Genomic DNA, 21,908 nt, shown 5'->3' on the forward strand with positions numbered 1-21,908 from the left:
TACAAAGAGTGTACACCTGCAGTAGCCCACCTTAGGGGTGGTACTAGCCTGAAAGTGGCACGTCTACCTGACTAGCTAATTTTCCCAACTGACCGAGGGGGTGGTTTTCTCTCCTATGAGGGGAGCCAGATTTGCATTTCAAAGGTAACAGCCCTGTGAGGCTTGACGCCTTAGGAAGGCTAATAAGCAGGTCATCCTGTGGGAGGGGCGGTTACACCCTCTTCCAGCACAGACCTTTGGTCTGGGCTTCTGAGAGCAGAAGGCTCTCACCCTAGGGGGCCAGAACGGTGCCTCGGGTGGCAGGCTGGCAGAAACCAGTCAGTTAGCACACCAGAGGCAAGTTGGGCTTCAGGGGGCACCTCTGGGCGCATGTACTGGTAAATCAAACACTGGCCTCAGTGTGGGTTCACCAATATGAGATGTTCGATACCAAACATGATATTTTTAGTGAAGCCATCATGAGGCTGGGGAACTCATATTGACCAGTGTCCAGCACATGCATTAAAGATACCTTCACTGGTCACTTACTAGGTCTGTGAATTTACAAAGAAATAGCAGGGCCATATCTGCTCATGTTGATATACCCTCACATGTAATATAATGCACCCTTCCTTAGGGCTGTAAGACCTGCTAGAGAGGGGACTTAAATATATTGCATGCAGTGTTGGGGGACATGACAAGTCATTCTTTCACTATTGTCTGGACCAAGACACGCACCGGCGATAGTAGCCTGTCATGTGCTTGGCGAGGAGTCCCTTAGGGTGGCACAATTTGTGCTGCAGCCCTTAAGAAGCTCCTTTCGTAACCCGGGACATAGGTATTGGAGTACCATTTGCTAGGGACTTGCAGAGGGTGCTAAAGGTTTTGCCAATTTGGGAAACACCTGTGCAGTTTTGGGAAAGATCTATTGCACAAGGGACCTGGTTAGCAGGAACCCAGTGCACTTTCAGTCGAAATCACATCATGCACCAGGCAAACAGTAGGGGGTAACCATGTCAAAAAGGGGCACTTTCCTACTACAGTGGCCCATCGGGTTGCCATCACCAGTGATAGTAGCAGTTGAAGGGGGGCCTGCACTAAGACTGCCGGCATCGGTATGGTTGCAGTAGGGAAACCCACAGTGGGCTGTCTCTGGAGAGGCTGGGGACCAAACTGGCTCCGTTGGCCACTTCAACTCTAGCTAGGGGGCACGGTGCAGTGGTGTCATCCGGTGTCGGGTTTTGGTAGTCCAGAGTCCTCTTCAGTGTTTCTTGGGTGGGTCGAGGATTGCAGGGAAGCAGCTACGGTACTTCACAGGATTTACATGTGCTGGGCTGAAGGCTGGTAGTCTTCCCAGGTTTTGGAAATATCAGTAGCTTGAGGACAAGGTGTCCTTCTTGCAATTGTCGAAGTCAGCAGGCAGACTGGCAGGGTTGGCGCCAAGTCAGTCTCTGGCCTTCAGTTGTTGACTTCTGCATTCCCTGGAGTGTCCTTCTTGAGGTGAGCAGGGATCTAATTTCCTGGTGCCATGGGATCCACTAAATACTGAAGTTAGGGTTGTTTAGAGGAGTGTAGAGTAGTAGCCAATGGGCTACTTACCCCACGGGGCACTACACCCCCTATATGACCACTTCCTGTGGGAAGTGGGCATAACCTGTCCCAGAGTTACTAGTTCTGCTATCATCAAGATGGCAGACTTTCAACAGTTGTGTCCACATCAGGCAGCTCACCTTAGGGGTAGGACTGACCTGAGAGGTTGGCATGCCTCTCTGAATACTAATTTTCCCACCTGTTCAGATGCCAAATGGACCCTGGGTAAAGGGTGTTGGCATCCTCTCCTTTGATGGAAGCCAGATGTGCATATCAAGGGCGGTGGGCTTCTTTCAAGCCCCCTGCCTTGGAATGCAGATTTGCAGGTTATCCTGTTGGAAGGGGTGTGCTAATAGCCCTGCCAGAGCAGGCTTTGTTCCTGTCTGCCCGGGAGCAAAGGCTCTCACCATGAGGGGGGGGGAGGGGGGGGGGGGGTCAGAAACCTGTCTGGTAGTGACGGGCTAGTCAGAACTAGTCAGCCAGCACACGGGTAAATAGAAGGTTTTTCAGGGGGCACCTCTTAAGTGCCCTCTGGGTGCATGTATTAATAAATCCATCGCTGGCATCAGTGAGGGTTTATTAATACAAGATGTTTGATACCAAACATCACTAGTTTCAGTGGAGCCATCATGTAGAAGGGGAACTCGTATTGACCAATGTCCAGCACATGTACTTAAAATGGCTTCCCTGTTCACTCACTATGTCTATGAGCTGACAAAGCCATAGCAGGGTCATATCTGCTCTTGAAGCTATGCCCTTACATGTAATATAACACACCCTACCTTAGGGCTGTAAGGCGTGCTGTAGGGGTTACTTACATATATTGCATGCAGTGTTAGGCTGTGCAATGTTGTGTTTTAGCTACACCAAGACATGCATGCGCATGTGCTAGGTGAGGGTGGCCCAATACATGCTGCAGCCCTTGGGGACCCTTTTTGGTACCAATGCCCTAGGTACTAGGGGTACCATTTACTAGGGACTTACAAGGGTGTCAAAGGGTATTGCCAAATGGGGAACAATTGCACAATTTTAGGGAAAGAGGTCTGGCACTGGAGACCTGAACAGCAGGAACCCAGTGCATTTTCAGTCAAAATCAGTTGGCAGGCAAAAAATAGGGGTTACCATGTCAAAAAGGGGCACTTTCCTACACTCATGCACTGAATCCAGAAACTTGAAGCCCTGGATGCACATAAGAAAATACGTAATTAATTTCAGTGGCAAAAATGTGATTATTTCTGAAACCCTGATTGGATTGTTGTGATGACCTTTTCACCATCTAGGACCCTTTCATCATTTAGGGAGCTGGCTATCTGTGCAGTGTACTGTATGGGTACATAATGCAGATAGTACAGGTGACCCTTATTATATGATGTAGTGGTTAAAGTGAAAAACCCTAAATGCTCTCTTTTTGGTAGTGTGGGCGAGCTGTTTAGGCTCATCAGATGGTAGTGCTAAGCATTTGTTGAACACACAGAGTCAATAAATGGGACACAAACTCAAGAAGAAACGTAAGACAAATTTTAGAAAAATAACGAAATGGTTACTTACCAGTAGGAGTAGCTTTGCAGCTTGAAGAGTTTTCTGGATTCACATGCTGTGCATTATTCCACCATCTAGTGGCTTGGTCAGGAATTGTCTATGTTTTCCTTTCTTTCTCTTTTTTTTGGTGGCTGTTCTCAATCACCATTTGGTACTAGATCTGTCCATTGTATGATGTCAGACAGCGCCCGGTTGTTTCTGTGTGTAGTACCTATCTTGAGATTCTTTTTACTTATTTTTCTTTTCCCTCCAACTTTCAGTTCGTCCCTTTTTACATGTCTCCCTTCCCACCTGTTTGCCCTGCTTCCCGTTTCTGGGGAGGTGGGTGGGTACCATGTGAATCCAGAAAACTCTTCAAACTTCAAAACCACTCCTATTGATAAGTAACCATTTCATTTTGCGGCAAAAAGTATTTTCTGGATTCACATGCTGTGTGTTAGTTTATGTAGTGTATCCCCTTCTTTACATGCTGTGTGTTAGATTATGTAGTGTATCCCCTTCTTTGTGTTGGTTGGGTGAAATGAGGAAGAACTTGCAAATAGGTGCTGCGGTACTTTTTGTCCCACTTACACGCCCTTGTTAATTTTTTATGTCCACACAGTTTTGTAAATGTATGTGGAGAGGCCAATGTCGCTGCCACACAGATTGTGTCTATGGGTACGTTTGCTAAGAGCTCTAGAGTTGTGACATTTTTCCTTGTTGAGTGAGCTTTAGGGCGTGAAGGGAGGGTATTCTCTGCTGCAGAGTAGCATATTTGTATTGTTTCCATAATACATCATGCAATTGTTTCCTTTATAACAGGGAGCCCTTGGTCTCTTTTGCATAGGAGATGAACAACTGGTTTCCCTTGCGAAACTGTTTAGTCTCTTGTAAATAATACATTTTTTATATCCTTACATCCAGGGAATGCAGGGCTTTTCTAGTTGTGTTTATGGATTTAAAAAAAAAGAAAACACTGGTAACTGGATACCTTGGTTGACGTGGAAGGTGCTCACTATCTTGGGTAGGAAACAAGGATTTGAGATCCACCTTGTGCTTATGTATTTGCATGTATGGTTTCTGTATTGTTAATGCTTTAAGTTCGCTCACTCTCTGTAGTGATGTGATAGCAATAAAATAAAAAAACAGTTTTAAGTGTGATATACAGAAGTTCTGCTCTGTGCATGCGCTCAAATGGTCTTGTCATCAATTGTGTTAATACCGTGTTTAGGCTCCACATATGTGCTGGTGCTCTTCCTTAGGGGTTTTGGAACCCTCTAGTAATTTCTTTACCACTGGTAAGATGAAAAAACGTTTGATGAGGCTCCTCTGGTGTATGCTACAAAAGTCGCCAAAAGCACCTTAAGTGATTAGTAGTTTATCCCACCAGTGGAGGTACCTTCTCCATTTTGCTGCACCGCATTGTCTTGTGGTGGCTTTCTTGTCTCTTTTAATATTTCCATGGTTGTAGGTGGTAAGTGTAGGTGATTGAATTCTATGTATCCAAGTGCCAATCCCCTGGGTTGAATGTTTCTGACTCTAGATGAAACACCTTCCCTTTCTGCATTGTAAAGAGGTCTCGTTCCTCTTTGATTTTGGCCATATGTCCCTTCAGCAGCTCGAGAAGATTTGAGTACCAAGTCTGTCTGGTCCATTGTGGGGATATCAGGATGAGGTCTGGCCCTGCCTGATTGACATTCTCCAGCACCTTTTGAATCACAGAAATCAGGAAAAAGGCATAAGCAAATCTCTCTGGCCAGTTTAATGGCAGGGCATTCCCTTCTGACTAGTGGTGTTGAAACCTGGATATGAAAAGTTGTCATTTTTCGTTCTGTGCTGTCGCAAATAATTCAACAGTTGTCTGCCACAGGCTCTGAAGATTTTTTCGAGAGTTGCTTGCTTTATTTCCCATTTATGTTAGCTGCTTTCCTGTCTGCTCAGTCTGTCTGCCTCTGTGTTCTCTTGTCCTGGTAGGTGGACCATCTGTATGTTGATTTTCCTTGGAATCGATCATGGCAACATATCTTGGGCTCCTTTGCTCAGAGTGAATGACTTTGTGCCTCCTTGTTTGTTCAAGTAAAACATAGTTGTCATATTGTCTGTTTGCATCAGTACAGTTTTCCCCATTATGTGTCTCTGAAAGGCCTTCAGAGCTAAAAACGGTGTTTCATTTCTAGAAAGTTGATGTGCTTTATTGCATCCACATTGTTCCACTGGCCTCGTACCTTAAGGTTGCCCATGTGTGCTCCCCCCTCCTTGTGGGATGCGTCTGTTGTGATAGTCACCGTTGGGGTTGGCATCTTGAATGGTCTCCCTAATGTTATGTTCTATGATGACGCACACAAAAAAAAAAGAAGAAAAAAGGGAAAAGAAGAACACAGACAATTCCAGACCCAACCACTCGATGGCGGAATAATGTACAGCATGTGAATCCAGAAAAGGATTCGTGCTGCAAAACCAACACTTTATATTATTTTAAAAGCCAAAAATCTTCAAAATTAGGTGAGTACCTTTAGAAATATTTCTGCGCACAGTGGGTTAAGTAAATCACACAAACGTGATTTTACGTGGTAATGCTTTTCAATTGAAAAAGAACATGTACTACATATGGGTATTTGCAGCAGTATCTCGGGGTCTCCTTTAGGTCTTAAAGTGCTAGGGGATCAAGAGCACAAGAATCACCTGCAGTTATGTTTTACATACCCTGGGGTATCCCGGTGCAGAGGTGCTGGACTGGTCGGGTGTCTTGCGCACTGCAGGTTTGGCAAGACCTAGAAACAGACTGCAGGGGGGACTTGGGGACAAGTCCGGGAACTCCCGATGGGGGGCTCAGTTTGAGTAGGTAGTCGTGGACCCAGGCTGGGCAGCTTTGATGCAGAGGGTTTTGGTCTGCTGGTCCTGCATGTCAAAGACACTCACGAGTCTTGGCTAGACCTGCAGAGGGGGTGGAAAAACAGACAATAGGGCCACTCTTGTGATCAACCTTATTGGTGCCATCGTCCTTCGGTGGTCAGGAATCTTTTGCAGCAGTTGTGCCTGGTCCAGACACAAACAAGCCTTGGTGCTTGCAACTGCTCTGGTTCCCTGGGTTTTGGTGACTCGTGGTGGGCTTGGCGTCTCCAAACTTGGTAGGGAGATGGGGCTGTCCTCCAAGAGCACAGGGACTGCTGCATCGATGGACCCTGTGGTCTTCAGATCGATGGGCCAGACGTCCCAGTCAGTGCCTTCAGGTTGCAGGGAAGTGGCTACTCCACTCCAAGGGAGATACTGGCTGGTTGGCAAAGTGCTGGCAGCCCGTCAAGGCTTTTGGGAGATGCGAGTCGGGTCCGGGCTACTGTTAGGGAAGCACCAGGTAGACAGGGTTTGTCACCAAAAGTCCAAGCTGCTCCACAGTTCCCGCGCTGCCCAGCTTTTCTTTGTCCTTTGTATTTGCCCTTCTTCTTCTTGTAGGCTGACAATTCTGAGTTCCTGGTGACAGGGGGCCACCTAAATACTCAATTTATGGGCATCCAAATGAGTGTAGGGTAGGAGCCAATGGCCTGCATACCCCTGTGGTGACTACCACCTAGATGACTACTTCCTGTGGGGAGTGGGCATATCCCTGTCCCAGAGTTCCTAGTTCCAGCAAAATAAATATGGTGGAACCCTTTCTTTGTGGAGCACATCTGGCAGCACACATTAGGGGTGCAACTAGCCAGGGTGGGCAACAAGCAAATGCATGGCTAATTTCCTGAATGTCCTGGTGCCAGATGGGCCTCGGGCAGGGGGTGGAATTCTTCAGGTCTCTGGGAAGCCAGGGTTGCATATTAAAGGGCGGCAGAGGCTTTGAAGCCTCCAGCACAGATATTCAGATTTACTAGACATCTTTCTGGAGGAGGTGGTAGCACCTTCCTCTGGAGCAAGCATTGTGTCTGACCTCAGAGAATGTGGGCTCTCACCTCAAAGGGGGATCAGAAACCAGTGTGTGATGTCAGGCTGGTCGAAACCAGTCGGCCAACACACTAGTGGACTAGTAGGTTTCAGGGGGCACCTCCAAGGTGCCCTCTAGGTGCATGTCATAATAAATCCAACACTGGCATCAGTATGGATTTATTAAGACAAGGAGTCTAATGCCAAACACCATAGGGTTCACTGAAGCCATTACGTATCTGGGTAACTCGTAATGACCAGTACCTAGTAAGATGGCTTCCCTGTTCACTTGCATTATCTAGCAATAGAACTAGACATCACAGGGGCATATCTGCTCATGGAGATATGCCTTCAGCTTACATATAAGACATGCAGTGTATTTGGGCAAAGCACATAGGGTGTGTGTAATGTCATGTTTTCAGAATAGTCTGCACCATTTCACACATTCTGCAATGGCAGAATGGGTCCCTTTGAGTGGCATAGTACATGCTGCAGGCCATGGGGCTCCTCTTTATCACCCATGCCCTAGGTTCCTGGGGTACGATTTAATGGGGACTTACAGGGGTGCTAAAGTCCTTGCCAACTGCGATACAAATGAGCATTTTGGTTTTAGGGGAAGGAACACTGTGACCTGGTTAGCAGGCTTCAGTGCACTGTCGAGTCAAAAACCAGCATGTATTAGTTCCAATGGGGGCAAAAAGTGGGGGGACATCTGCAAAGAGAAGTCCAGTTTTCAACACACCATAAAGTGAAGGACTAAACAGGAATATCTCCCTGATTGCACAGTTATTTACAAATCAGTTTTAAGTATGCTGTTACCTGTTCGTATAGGTTAGCTAGCCAATTCATGCCTTTCAACTGGTAACATTTCAGCTTTCCATTAAAAAGGGTTGGCTGTGGAATGTCTTCCCCAGCCATAATGGATGGATTGGCCAAACTGTAACTCTCTCCAAAACCTGTGCCCAACTTATTGGCAGCCCTGAGAGCGGCTGCCCGACTTTCCCTGGCATCATCATCAAAAGACCTCGTCTGAAAAAGAAAGTAAAGAAATTAAGAATCACAGTTGGAAGGGTATTTTCATTTGAAAAGGCCTAGTCATTTTCAACATGTTGCAATTAGTTTAGTCACAGTGAGCATTCTGTATACACACTCCTGCATATCTCATTATTAGTGCTGAAATTAGCAATTTATTTCAGTGTGTACAAGTACTGCCTCCGGGCCGTCAACAAAAAGAAGTTAAGAACGAAGAAAGAAAGTGATTGCCAAAATAGGTAATTCTTTTAAACAAAACATTTGCAAATGCACTTCTTTCAAAACAATTTGTATGAAAATGAGTCAGAGTTAAGAGAAATGGACATGGAAGTCAAAAGCTAAGAATGAGAAAAATGGCAAGCCAGAATTTAAAGAAAACACACAACGGTTTCATTCAATGTACAAACAGTTTGGTGGACAGCTGCCGTTGATTTTGATGGCTGTTCACCAAACTTTAAATTTGTTTTTTTGCTTCTCAGAAACAAACAGCTAAAGAAAATGTTAGTTGCAGAAGAACAAAAAGCTAGTGACCACTCACGCCCTGGGAGTTTTATTTCCCCCAGGTGTGGGGACATTTTTGTGCCTGGCAGAGACATATAGGAGAAAAAGACATTGGACCATCCACCCAATTAGGGCAGGCAGTGCAATATCATTCCTCTGACATCCCCTACTCCGTTGTGTCACTGGAGGAAGTTTTTCATCCACTGAGACAAAAATGCATCTGTCGACTGAAAGAAATCTTCATGTCCACCCATCTATAAATGAGGAGGGGAGACCGAGGGTTTAGGAGACAGGGTACTTTGCCACCTTTGACACAAAATACCAGACTCTAAACTCTAAATCAGGCCCTTCGTTTAATAGTGCCTATTCCAGTTCTTCTTCTAGTGGGCAGAAAGAAGAAAACATTGATTTTGTTTTAGGAGTGCCAGGAGTAAGTTTACTACTAAAACCTAGTCTATTTCTCAAGTTTAGTTTTCATTCTTTCAGTGAAAACTTTGGCGATCTATTATACTTTTCATTCTGCATCATTATTTAGTTCTGAACTTGATCACCCTACGATTTTAAACACCAAATGCAGCTGCAATTCACGTGCTATTGTGTGCTTAAGAAAACAGCTGTCTCTAAGCCTGTTAGATGTGTCAGGGAGCAAAGGGGTTGCATTTTAAGGACTTGCCCTTTTATTTTACTGGGTAGCAAGTCTCTTTTACAAAGCCAGTTGTTAACCACTTCACTATACTATTCATGAACTAAATTGTTAGTTTTTGCTTCTATTTCACATGCAGATTCATGTTAAAGTTACAAACCTAAAAAGTCTTGAAATTTCCCAGTTGCCATATGCTTAACATCAGGCACCTATCCTCCGTGCTCTGCTAATGCCTTCACTACAACATCGCAAATGGCACCGATAACATGATCAGTGACCTAATATGACATGTTAGATGACACATGTCTTAGTATCTACAATTTCACGGACAAGGTAATGAGTAGAACATTGTGATAAAGGAAATTAAGCTGCATTTGTACCCTTACATGAGAAACTCAGAAACGCTTGGAACTTTAAGGTTATTTTTCATAAAATGTGGGGTGGGCCTTCCACTTAGTAGTGAATCTTTATGGTCAGTCAGCTAAAGCATTTTTTCAAGGATAGTATAGGTTTTGTAATGTGCTGGAATGAAAACTGCAATTATCCAGACTGCAGTTCCTATAGAATGGTTGGTACACAAATTTCATCTGTTCAGTGAGTGATACACTCATAAGCCAAAGACAGTCAATGTAGCCCAAGGTCTGCAGTGTACGTTAGGTGCGTGTTAGTGATAGACACAGACTAGACTATAGTCAAGGTTTCTGCACTGTGTGTAATGCTTACACATACCTAAGGGAAACTACGCCCTTTGTTTGCAGACTGCTTCTAGTCCAGGAGCCTCCAACCAGTCGATTGTGAGCTACCAGCAGCTAGCAGGCACCTTCAGAGTAGCTCACAGCCTTGAGTTAATTTTTAAATATGCGCAGGGTCACATTTTCATTTTAAAGTTAAGAGAAAAATGTGTTTATTGTTACATTACTATTATCAGGCTAAAGACGTGGCCAGTAAATATTGTCGCATATTTATAACTAAAATACATTCATTTTTTAAATAGACTAATCTTATAGTGAATAAAAAACTTTCTACAAAAAATTAAGTATTAATGTTTTTCTCCACTTTCAATTAAGACAATTAGGTTTTAATGTTTTATGTTTATGAAACATGTTTCTTCACTTTAAATTCCTCCCATGTGAACAAATGGCTATATTTTTCTGTGATAAATATGGCACTGTCTTGGGAGAAAATACGGAATCCATATAAACAAAGTTGACTGTTCAGTTTAATTTTCTTACATTTCAAAGTTATGCCTTCACTCTTTACACACAGCCAGCATCTTGCTCCCAGTGGCTGATAGACACAATGCTGCATTCAGAACCGAAAAATACAGTCAATGTTTTAAGTAGAAGAAATTTAAATTGCAGAAAAATATTCCACAGTATGAACTTTTTTGCAGAACATTTTTCTGCACTTTAATTTTTTTTCATTAAAAAAAAAAAATGGTTGTATGTTTGTGTTATAAATATAATGGTGGCACATCTTGTGAAAATTATGTCCTGTGCCACAAGCACATATACACATATATCCCACCCATACGCACAGATGTTCCTACAGCCCAAAGACCATGCTTTCACTGACACAAATCGCAGCACTGTGTTAGTACCCCTACTGAAAGTATTTTGTTCAAACCATAGCTTCTGGCTCTATTGACATTGGGCCAAGGAAGCTGGGTGTGAGGTTGGCTGGTATCTATGTGTGAGCTACTAAACCTTCAGTAGCTCACAATGAGTTTCACTGATCAGAAGTAGCCCTCACTACAGAAAAGGTTGGAGCCCCCTGTTGCAATCCCTATGCTTGTGCACAGAACAAACTACCATCATTCTGCTGCTGCACATTGTCTTATGTATACATCCGACATGGAGCAACAGAAGAGTGCTTTAGGAAAAAACAGTTAATTTCAAACAGATAATATATGTGAAATCTCCAGCTGTACTACAGTCTCTAATTATGCTTCTCCTCCCCTAACATATTCCATGAGCAAGCTACTCACCCGTGCCTGATGTATCTGGTATGCATCTTCTGCATTCTTCAATGCTTGTGCCTTGTAGTATTCACTATCTGTAACACGAACACAAAGAAAAATAAACTACACCACAAAATCACTTTCAAAACACACCGGAAATAGTTTTTATTTTATAAAAATGAATTATTTTCAGAATGTGCTTTTGTTTGCTAAAGAAACACATTGACATCAAAGGATTATCATAAGAAACAGAGCATATTAATCACTGTCTAATCAGCATAAGGAAAAATTGCATATTTTCCTGCCATAAGAATCTTCACTGAATTCAAAAAACAATTTAAATCTTGTATGAAAAAAACACTTCTCTAACATGCTATTTAAAGCAGGGGTCTCCAATGGGTAGCTCAGAAGCTACAGGTAGCATGCCAGTGCTATGGAATTAGCTCCCAGGAGAGGAGTGCATTGAGAACTGTATATAACTCAGAGGGTCTAGACACTGAGTACGGCAGCCCTACACATGTTTGGATCCCCATAGTGGCAGCCAGCCTAACCAATGGCAGGACCACACAAACACACACTGACAGCCTGTAGGAGTTGGAACATGACCAACTGTCTCCACTTTCAATTTTGCAAAGTCACATGGAGATTTGTCACTTTGCATTACGCACTCTATCAGTCATACTGAGTGTTTGGAAAAAAAAGTTAGGATGTTCTTGGAGTGTTTTTACTACAAATTCAAATGGAATATTTGACAGAAAAATTCATTTTTTGAGAAAGTGATATGCTAATGTTTGAAAACAAAATGATTGAAAATCCAAACTATATTTTAAGTTACTCTTTGAAAGGGTAATTTACAGTGTCTTTAGAAGACTTAAAGGTTTTTGTATTTCATTCATGACAGTGGTCACTTTCTAGTCTAGTCGTGTAGAGGCATTTTATATAGCCTTATAACATTATATAAAAAGTTTTCCCAACATTGCTGTAGGCATATCAATCTTGAGTAGGGTAGTCAGTGCTCTACAATGATGTTCAATCTTCGGTATTATCCTGCCAAAATATTGTACCTAGAATATTGACAACCACAATATCATAAAGGGAAGAATAAAGAAGTAAAGTTCTATTTGTATTCTTAACTTCACAGCTATTTAACATGAAGATATACATGTCCTTATCTGTTTATCTCTTCAAGGTACATAGAAATGGAGCCAAGAATAGTACATCTTTACTTGTATATGTTTAAGTACCTTATTATGTAATCATTATTCTCAATATAAAAATTTTTGGCTGATGGAAGTCTGTCACTCAATATTTTAAAATACATCTGGGTGGTCACTACTAAAATCCTGCAAGTTGTGGTCACTATTATGATTGTATCTGATGTGTTCATTATTCCAAAATGATCAGTCATTAGTAGTGCAGAAGAAAATAAGTTATTTACTTGTAACTATAGTTCTCCAGTATTGGAATCTTTCATAGATTCACATGCTTGAATCATTCCCCGTCGTCAAGATGGGAGTCCCCGGTACCTTAGAAAAGAATGTCCCGAAGACATGACAGCTATAACATAAAAAAACTCTTCATTTTAGCAATCTATCCAAGTCCTTATGTAAAAAGGACCAAATTTGAACTCAGCCAATCAGAGAGTATCACCCTTTAAAACCCTCCTGAGAGAAACTCCAGCACCTCAGATTTTCTAAGCACTGGTGCGCCAGTCAACGATTAAACAAGATATTAAAGGTGAGGTTCCCCTGGGAGGCGGGTGGGACCCATGTGAAGCTATGAAAGATTCCGATACTGGAGAACTATAGTTACAGGTAAGTAACTTATTTTCTTACTCCAGTATGGAACTTTCATGGATTCACACACTTGAATAAGACTATAAAGCAGTATTCAGAACACACTGCATTGATCCTACATCTTCCAGCTCAATCAGAGATTACCGAACTGTTCTTAATAGCATCAAAAACATTATGTTCCATACATATAATAATATTGATTTTCACAAACACATATATGTTATGATATAAGGAACATATGCAAATAAAACATAGCAAACTTCAACCATGCAATGTGCGAAGTAGAAAAGAAGGATGGAGGGAGGCAATGTGAGCTCACCTTCACTGGAACAGATGTCGCAGGACTGCCTGACCAACTGCTACATCTCCCGTAGGAATGGCATCCAGACAATAGTGCTTCGTAAAGGTGTGCGCAGTCTTCCAGGTGGCTGCTCTGCAAATGTCCTGCAGGGGTACACCTGCAAACAGTGCCAGGGACGTGGAGACAGTTCTCATAGAATGTGCCCTTACTGAGGATTGTAAAAGCTTTCCAGCTGCTTGGTGGCAAATGTTTATAGCAGCTACTATCCACCTGGCTATACTTCTCTTGGAAAGGGCCTGTCCCTTCCTAGGGGCACTACATGCAACAAATAATTGAGTAGTCTTTCTAAAATTCTTGGTTCTTTCCAAATAAAACTTGAGATTTCTTTTGATGTCCAACGAGTGCAGAGCCCTCTCTGCCGGAGATGTTGGGTTCGGAATGAAAGATTTCAGAACCACTGGTTAGTTAATATGAAAGTCTGATGGCACCTTTGGTACAAACTTGGGGTTCGTACGAAGTATGACTCTATCCTGTTTAAATTGGAGGAAAGGCTCCTGAATGGTCAACGCCTGGATCTCACTGACCAGTCTACAAGAAGTAAGGGCTAATAGCAGAGCCACTTTCCACGATAAATGCTTCAGATCCGCTCTGTGTATTGGTTCAAATGGGTGTTTCATAAGCTGAGAGAGAACCGTGTTGAGTTGCCAAGACGGTGAAGGAGGCCTTACCAATGGAAAAACTCGATAGAGCCCTTTGAGAAATTGCTTGATTAATCTGGACGACCACAGAGATGGAGACGTAGGCGAACATCTGTAGCGAGAAATCGCCGCCAAGTGCACCCTAATGGATGCATGCGCCAAGCCTGTAGATGCCAGATGGAGGAGATAGGGCAGTATTTGCTCCGGCGGTGATAGTAGTGGATCAATATGCTCCTTCTAACACCACAAACAAAATCTCTTCCATTTCAAAGAGTACGATTCGTTGGTACTATCTGCTCTGGCTTTTGCCAAAATATACCAACACTCAGTGTAGGATGTTGGCTCTGTATGTGCTATTTCAAAGTAAGGAATAGCATGCACAGAGTCCAAGGGTTCCCCTTAGAGGTAAAATAGTGGTAAAAATAGATAATACTAATGCTCTATTTTGTGGTAGTGTGGTCGAGCAGTAGGCTTATCCAAGGAGTAGTGTTAAGCATTTGTTGTACATACACATAGACAATAAATGAGGTACACACACTCAGAGACAAATCCAGCCAATAGGTTTTGTTTTTAGAAAAATATATTTTCTTTTATTTTAAGAACCACAGGTTCAAATTTAACATGTAATATCTTGTTTGAAAGGTATTGCAGGTAAGTACATTAGGAACTTTGAATCATTTCAATTGCATGTATACTTTTCAAGTTATTCACAAATAGCTATTTAAAAAGTGGACACAGTGCAATTTTCACAGTTCCTGGGGGAGGTAAGTTTTTGTTAGTTTTACCAGGTAAGTACGACACTTACAGGGTTCAGTTCTTGGTCCAAGGTAGCCCACCGTTGGGGGTTCAGAGCAACCCCAAAGTTACCACACCAGCAGCTCAGGGCCGGTCAGGTGCAGAGTTCAAAGTGGTGCCCAAAACGCATAGGCTGCAATGGAGAGAAGGGGGTGCCCCGGTTCCAGTCTGCCAGCAGGTAAGTACCCGCGTCTTCGGAGGGCAGACCAGGGGGGTTTTGTAGGGCACCGGGGGGGACACAAGCCCACACAGAAATTTCACCCTCAGCGGCGCGGGGGCGGCCGGGTGCAGTGTTAGAACAAGCGTCGGGTTCGCAATGGAAGTCAATGAGAGATCAAGGGATCTCTTCAGCGCTGCAGGCAGGCAAGGGGGGGCTTCCTCGGGGAAACCTCCACTTGGGCAAGGGAGAGGGACTCCTGGGGGTCACTTCTGCAGTGAAAGTCCGGTCCTTCAGGTCCTGGGGGCTGCGGGTGCAGGGTCTTTTCCAGGCGTCGGGACTTAGGTTTCAGAGAGTCGCGGTCAGGGGAAGCCTCGGGATTCCCTCTGCAGGCGGCGCTGTGGGGGCTCAGGGGGGACAGGTTTTGGTACTCACAGTCGTAGAGTAGTCCGGGGGTCCTCCCTGAGGTGTTGGTTCTCCACCAGCAGAGTCGGGGTCGCCGGGTGCAGTGTTGCAAGTCTCACGCTTCTTGCGGGGAGATTGCAGGGTTCTTTAAAGCTGCTCCTTTGGGTAAAGTTGCAGTCTTTTTGGAGCAGGTCCGCTGTCCTCGGGAGTTTCTTGTCGTCGTCGAAGCAGGGCAGTCCTCAGAGGATGCAGAGGTCGCTGGTCCCTTTGGAAGGCGTCGCTGGAGCAGAGTTCTTTGGAAGGCAGGAGACAGGCCGGTGAGTTTCTGGAGCCAAGGCAGTTGTTGTCTTCTGGTCTTCCTCTGCAGGGGTTTTCAGCTAGGCAGTCCTTCTTCTTGTTGTTGCAGGAATCTAATTTTCTAGGGTTCAGGGTAGCCCTTAAATACTAAATTTAAGGGCGTGTTTAGGTCTGGGGGGTTAGTAGCCAATGGCTACTAGCCCTGAGGGTGGGTACACCCTCTTTGTGCCTCCTCCCAAGGGGAGGGGGTCACAATCCTAACCCTATTGGGGGAATCCTCCATCTGCAAGATGGAGGATTTCTAAAAGTTAAAGTCACCTCAGCTCAGGACACCTTAGGGGCTGTCCTGACTGGCCAGTGACGACTCCTTGTTATTCTCATTATTTTCTCCGGCCTTGCCGCCAAAAGTGGGGGCCGGGGCCGGAGGGGGCGGGCAACTCCACTAGCTGGAGTGTCCTGCGGTGCTGTGACAAAGGGGTGAGCCTTTGAGGCTCACCGCCAGGTGTTACAGCTCCTGCCTGGGGGAGGTGTTAGCATCTCCACCCAGTGCAGGCTTTGTTACTGGCCTCAGAGTGACAAAGGCACTCTCCCCATGGGGCCAGCAACATGTCTCTAGTGTGGCAGGCTGCTGGAACTAGTCAGCCTACACAGACAGTCGGTTAAGTTTCAGGGGGCACCTCTAAGGTGCCCTCTGGGGTGTATTTTGCAATAAAATGTACACTGGCATCAGTGTGCATTTATTGTGCTGAGAAGTTTGATACCAAACTTCCCAGTTTTCAGTGTAGCCATTATGGTGCTGTGGAGTTCGTGTTTGACAAACTCCCAGACCATATACTCTTATGGCTACCCTGCACTTACAATGTCTAAGGTTTTGTTTAGACACTGTAGGGGTACCATGCTCATGCACTGGTACCCTCACCTATGGTATAGTGCACCCTGCCTTAGGGCTGTAAGGCCTGCTAGAGGGGTGACTGACCTATACTTGCATAGGCAGTGAGAGGCTGGCATGGCACCCTGAGGGGAGTGCCATGTCGACTTACTCGTTTTGTTCTCACTAGCACACACAAGCTGGCAAGCAGTGTGTCTGTGCTGAGTGAGAGGTCTCCAGGGTGGCATAAGACATGCTGCAGCCCTTAGAGACCTTCCTTGGCATCAGGGCCCTTGGTACTAGAAGTACCAGTTACAAGGGACTTATCTGGATGCCAGGGTCTGCCAATTGTGGATACAAAAGTACAGGTTAGGGAAAGAACACTGGTGCTGGGGCCTGGTTAGCAGGCCTCAGCACACTTTCAATTGTAAACATAGCATCAGCAAAGGCAAAAAGTCAGGGGGCAACCATGCCAAGGAGGCATTTCCTTACACTCAGGGTGAATGTTTAAATGGGCGAGCTCATTGTGTTCAGGAGCCAGGCCGATTACTTGAGTGATCTGGGGTCTGGGTGTAAAATCTGGCCCACGTTCCTTGTTAAGAGCTGTGGTGAAACTTTCAGCGGAATGTGATCCGCCTCCAAGAACAGGAGGAGTTCAGAGTACCAATGTTGGCGGGGCCAAAACAGAGCTATCAGGATGAGCCTGCAATGCTCCTGTTTGATCGTTGAAAGTACTCTTAAGATTAGAGGAATGGGTGGAAAAGTGTAGGCAAATATTCTGCACCATGCCATCGAGAACGCATTCCCCCAAGAGCCCGGATGGTGAACCCAACTTGCATAATAGCGGCATTTGGTGTTCTGCTGAGTTGCAAACGGATCCAGTTTGGGTTTCCCCACCTCCTGAAGACCTGGTCGAGCACCTCCTGGTTCAGCTCCCATTCATGACAGGAGGACGTCAGTCTGCAGAGAGTATCTGCTGTCTCGTGCTGCCTTCCTGGTAGATGTTCTGCTTGTAGACTAATGCCCTTGCGAATGGTCCAATCCCAAATCGTCTGCCATTCCCGAGACAGGAGGAGATACTTTGTTCCCCTTTGCTTGTTTAAATAATGCATCGCTGCAGTATTGTCCATTCTTTTGAGAACTTTTGTGTGGTTTATTCTCAGGAGGAAAGCCTGTAGGGCCAGGGAGATCGCTCTCAACTCCAGAAAGTTGATTTGATACTTTTGGAAGGAGTTGCTCCACTTCCCACTGATTTGAAGTTCTTGAAGATGTGCTCCCCACCCCTCAAGAGAAGCATCCGTGGTGATGACCAACGGACGCCAAGGCGGTAGGACGGGAAGACCTACTGCAATGTTTTGCTGGTCTTTCCACCACTGGAGCGCCAGAACCATCCGAGGAGTTACTGTGATTAGATCGTCGAACGAGTTCTCTCTCAGTATCCACTGAAGATCTAATTCCTCCTGCAGGGGACGCATTCTTAGGCGACAAAAAGGAACTAACTGTATGCAAGAACATATCATCCCCAGAAGCGATATGTAGGTGCATACAGAAATAGACTTTTTTCTTTGTACTCTGCTTGCTAAGCAAACGAGTTTTGCTTGTCTCTCTATCGCCGGGAAAGCTCGATCTTTGATGGTGTCGATTTTTGCTCCTAAAAAGGTTGTTACTCTTGTAGGCAAGATGTTTGACTTGTTCCGTTTCAAAGTGAGACCCAGCTCATTGAATAATGCTATGCAAGCTATCGTTGAGTCGTGAGCTGGTTGAGACAACCGCGTCTTTATTAACCAATCGTCTAAGAAGGGAAAAATTTGCATTTCTACCAGAGCTAGGCACATTGTAAAGATCCTGGGGGCAGATTTCAAGCCGAATGGAAGAACTTTGAAGTGGAAACGGCTGCCGGCTACCACGAAACGGAGATATTTTCTGTGGGCTGGTGAAGTCAGAATATGAAAGTAATCGTCCTGTAGATCCAGGGACATCATATAATCCCCGTGGTTCATGCAGAGAAGAATATCTTGCAATGTGACCATGCGAAAGGTTTGGCGTTTGAGGTACTTGCTTATGTCCCTGAGATCTAGAATGGGATGCAAAGATTCCCAGTTTTTGCTTACCAGAAAGGAACAGGATTGTAAGGAAATGCCTCCTGGGCATGGTTACCCCCTGACTTTTTGCATTTGATGATGCCAAGGTATGATTTGAAAGTGTGCTGAGGCCTGCTCACTAGGCCCCAGCACCAGTGTTCTTTCCCTAACCTGTACCTTTGTCTCCACAATTGGCACACCCTGACATCCAGATAAGTCCCTTCTAACTGGTACCCCTGGTACCAAGGGCCCTGATGCCAGGGAAGGTCTCTAAGGGCTGCAGCATGTCTTTTGCCACCCTGGGGACCCCTCACTCAGCACAGACACACTGCTTGCCAGCTTGTGTTTGCTGGTGGGGAGAAACTGACTAAGTCGACATGGCACTCCCCTCAGAGTGCCATGCCAACCTCACACTGCCTATGGCATAGATAAGTCACCCCTCTAGCAGGCCTTACTGCCCTAAGGCAGGGTGCACTATACCATAGGTGAGGGCATAGGTGCATGAGTACTATACCCCTACAGTGTCTAAGCAAAACCTTAGACATTGTAAGTGCAGGGTAGCCATAAGAGTATATGGTCTGGGAGTCTGTCATACACGAACTCCACAGCACCATAATGGCTACACTGAAAACTGGGAAGTTTGGTATCAAACTTCTCAGCACAATAAATGTACACTGATGCCAGTGTACATTTTATTGTGAAATACACCCCAGAGGGCATCTTAGAGATGTCCCCTGAAAATATACCAGACTTCCAGTGTGGACTGACTAGTTTTGCCAGCCTGCCACACACCAGACATGTTGCTGGCCACATGGGGAGAGTGCCTTTGTCACTCTGTAGCTAGTAACAAAGCCTGTACTGGGTGGAGGTGCTTCTCACCTCCCCCTGCAGGAACTGTAACACCTGGCGTGAGCCTCAAAGGCTCACCCCCTTTGTTACAGCGCCCCAGGGCACTCCAGCTAGTGAAGATGGCCGCCCCCTCCAGCCACGGCCCCACTTTTGGCGGCAAGGCCGGAGGAGATAATGAGAAAAACAAGGAGGAGTCACTGGCCAGTCAGGACAACCCCTAAGGCCTCACCTGAGCTGAGGTGACTGACTTTTAGAAATCCTCCATCTTGCAGATGGAGGATTCCCCGAATAGGATTAGGGATGTGCCCCCCTCCCCTCAGGGAGGAGGCACAAAGAGGGTGTAGCCACCCTCAGGGCTAGTAGCCATTGGCTACTAACCCCCAGACCTAAAAACACCCCTAAATGGAGTATTTAGGGGCCTCCAGAACCTAGGAAAAGAGATTCCTGCAACCTGAAGACGAAGAAGGACTGCTGACCTGAAAGCCCTGCAGAGAAGACGGAGATACCAACTGCTTTGGCCCCAGCCCTACCGGCCTGTCTCCCCACTTCAAGAAAAACTGCACCAGCAACGCGTCCCCCAGGGTCCAGCGACCTCTGAAGCCTCAAAGGACTACCCTGCATCTAAAAGGACCAAGAACTCCAGAGGACAGCAGCTCTGCTCCAAAGAAGAAACAACTTTGCAACAAAGAAACAACTTTAAAAGGACTGCACGTTTCCCGCCGGAAGCATGAGACTTTGCACTCTGCACCCGATGCCCTCGGCTCGACCTGCGGAGAAACAACACTACAGGGAGGACCCCCCGGCGACTGCGACCCTGTGAGTAACCAGAGTTGACCCCCCTGAGCACCCCCCAGCGACGCATGCAGAGGGAATCCAGAGGCTCCCCCCTGACCGCTACTGCCTGCTTCTAAGAACCTGACGCCTGGTAAAGACACTGCACCCGCAACCCCTAGGACCTGAAGGATCCGACATCCAGTGCAGAAGCGACCCCCAGCTGGCCCTCTCCCTTGCCCAGGTGGTGGCTACCCCGGGGAGCCCCCCGCTTGCCTGCCTGCTTCGCTAAAGAGACCCCTGGGTCTCCCATTGAACTCCATTGCAAACCCGACACTTGTTTGTACTCTGCACCCGGCCGCCCCCGTGCCGCTGAGGGTGTACTTTTTGTGCTGACTTGTGTCCCCCCCGGTGCCCTACACAACCCCCCTGGTCTGCCCTTCAAAGACGCGGGTACTTACCTGCTGGCAGACTGGAACCGGGGCACCCCCTTCTCCATTGAAGCCTATGCGTTTTGGGCACCACTTTGACCTCTGCACCTGACCGGCCCTGAGCTGCTGGTGTGGTAACTTTGGGGTTACCCTGAACCCCCAACGGTGGGCTACCTTGGACTCAACTTTGAACCCTGTAGGTGGTTTACTTACCTGCAAAACTAACAAATACTTACCTCCCCCAGGAACTGTTGAAATTTGCAGTGTCTAGTTTTAAAATAGCTTATTGCCATTTTTGTGACAACTGTACATGCTATTTTGCTGATTCAAAGTTGCTATGATACCTGAGTGAAGTACCTTTCATTTAAAGTATTGATTGTAAATCTTGAACCTGTGGTTCTTAAAATAAACAAAGAAAATATATTTTTCTATATAAAAACATATTGGCCTGGAATTCTCATTGAGTGTGTGTTCCTCATTTATTGCCTGTGTGTGTACAAAAAATGCCTTACACTACCCTCTGATAAGCCTACTGCTCGACCACACTACCACAAAATAGAGCATTAGAATTATCTCTTTTTTGCCACTATCTTACCTCTAGGGGGAACCCTTGGACTCTGTGCATGCTATTTCTTACTTTGAAATAGTACATACAGAGCCAACTTCATACAAGGAGTAAAAACCTTTTTCTTTCTCCGAAGAAGGAACTCTCTCTTTCGGTCCCTTTCTGAGCATGGTCACGACCTCCAGCCGGAGTTGCTTTAGACGCTTTTGCAAGAAGGTGTGAGGAGGACAAGAAGGTGGGCGTTGAACGAACTCTAAAGTATGGCCAAATCGAACAATGTTTAAAACCCACTGATCCGATGTAATTTGTTCCCACTTCTTGTAGAAGTGTGATATCCTTCCTCCTATCTTCCGGCTCTGTGGCAAGGTTTTAGCCGGAGCCTGAAACTTGTCATTGACGTCTGGCTGCCTCTTTGCCCTGACGCGGTATTACCCTAGGAGGGGGTCTGGAATAGGACGCCTGAGGTGGTTGCCTTGGGTATATTGAGGCCGAAACTGCTGTGTAGCATAGGAGGGGTAAAGAAAACTCTGGTAACCCCCTCGATATGTCGAGAGTCCCCCGACCTCTGGAAGCACGAAAAGGCATTCTCTTAAACAGAAGTGTCCCTAAGGACCTTGTGGTGTCTGTATCTGATTTGATAGCCTGCAAGGCTTCATCCACATGCTTGCCAAACAACGCCTCTCCATCAAAAGGAAGGTCCAACACCTTGTTCTGAACCTCTGGACGAAAGGAAGTTGCCCTTAGCCAGCCCTGACGCTGCAG

General features: G+C 45.6%; 1 protein-coding gene across 1 annotated transcript in view; it reads right to left on the reverse strand.

The window, feature by feature from the left end:
- INO80 (INO80 complex ATPase subunit) overlaps positions 1-21,908 on the reverse strand; it is a 626,594-nt gene that overhangs the window by 420,898 nt on the left and 183,788 nt on the right. The window contains exons 11-12 of the mRNA XM_069208609.1: positions 11,160-11,227; positions 7,816-8,025 (exon numbers count right to left, since the gene is read on the reverse strand). Coding sequence (XP_069064710.1) covers positions 7,816-8,025; positions 11,160-11,227 — 278 coding nt within the window. The remainder of the gene's footprint in view (positions 1-7,815; positions 8,026-11,159; positions 11,228-21,908) is intronic.

Source organism: Pleurodeles waltl, chromosome 9 (genome assembly GCF_031143425.1).
Source record: "Pleurodeles waltl isolate 20211129_DDA chromosome 9, aPleWal1.hap1.20221129, whole genome shotgun sequence".
NCBI classification, from domain to species: Eukaryota; Metazoa; Chordata; class Amphibia; order Caudata; family Salamandridae; genus Pleurodeles; species Pleurodeles waltl.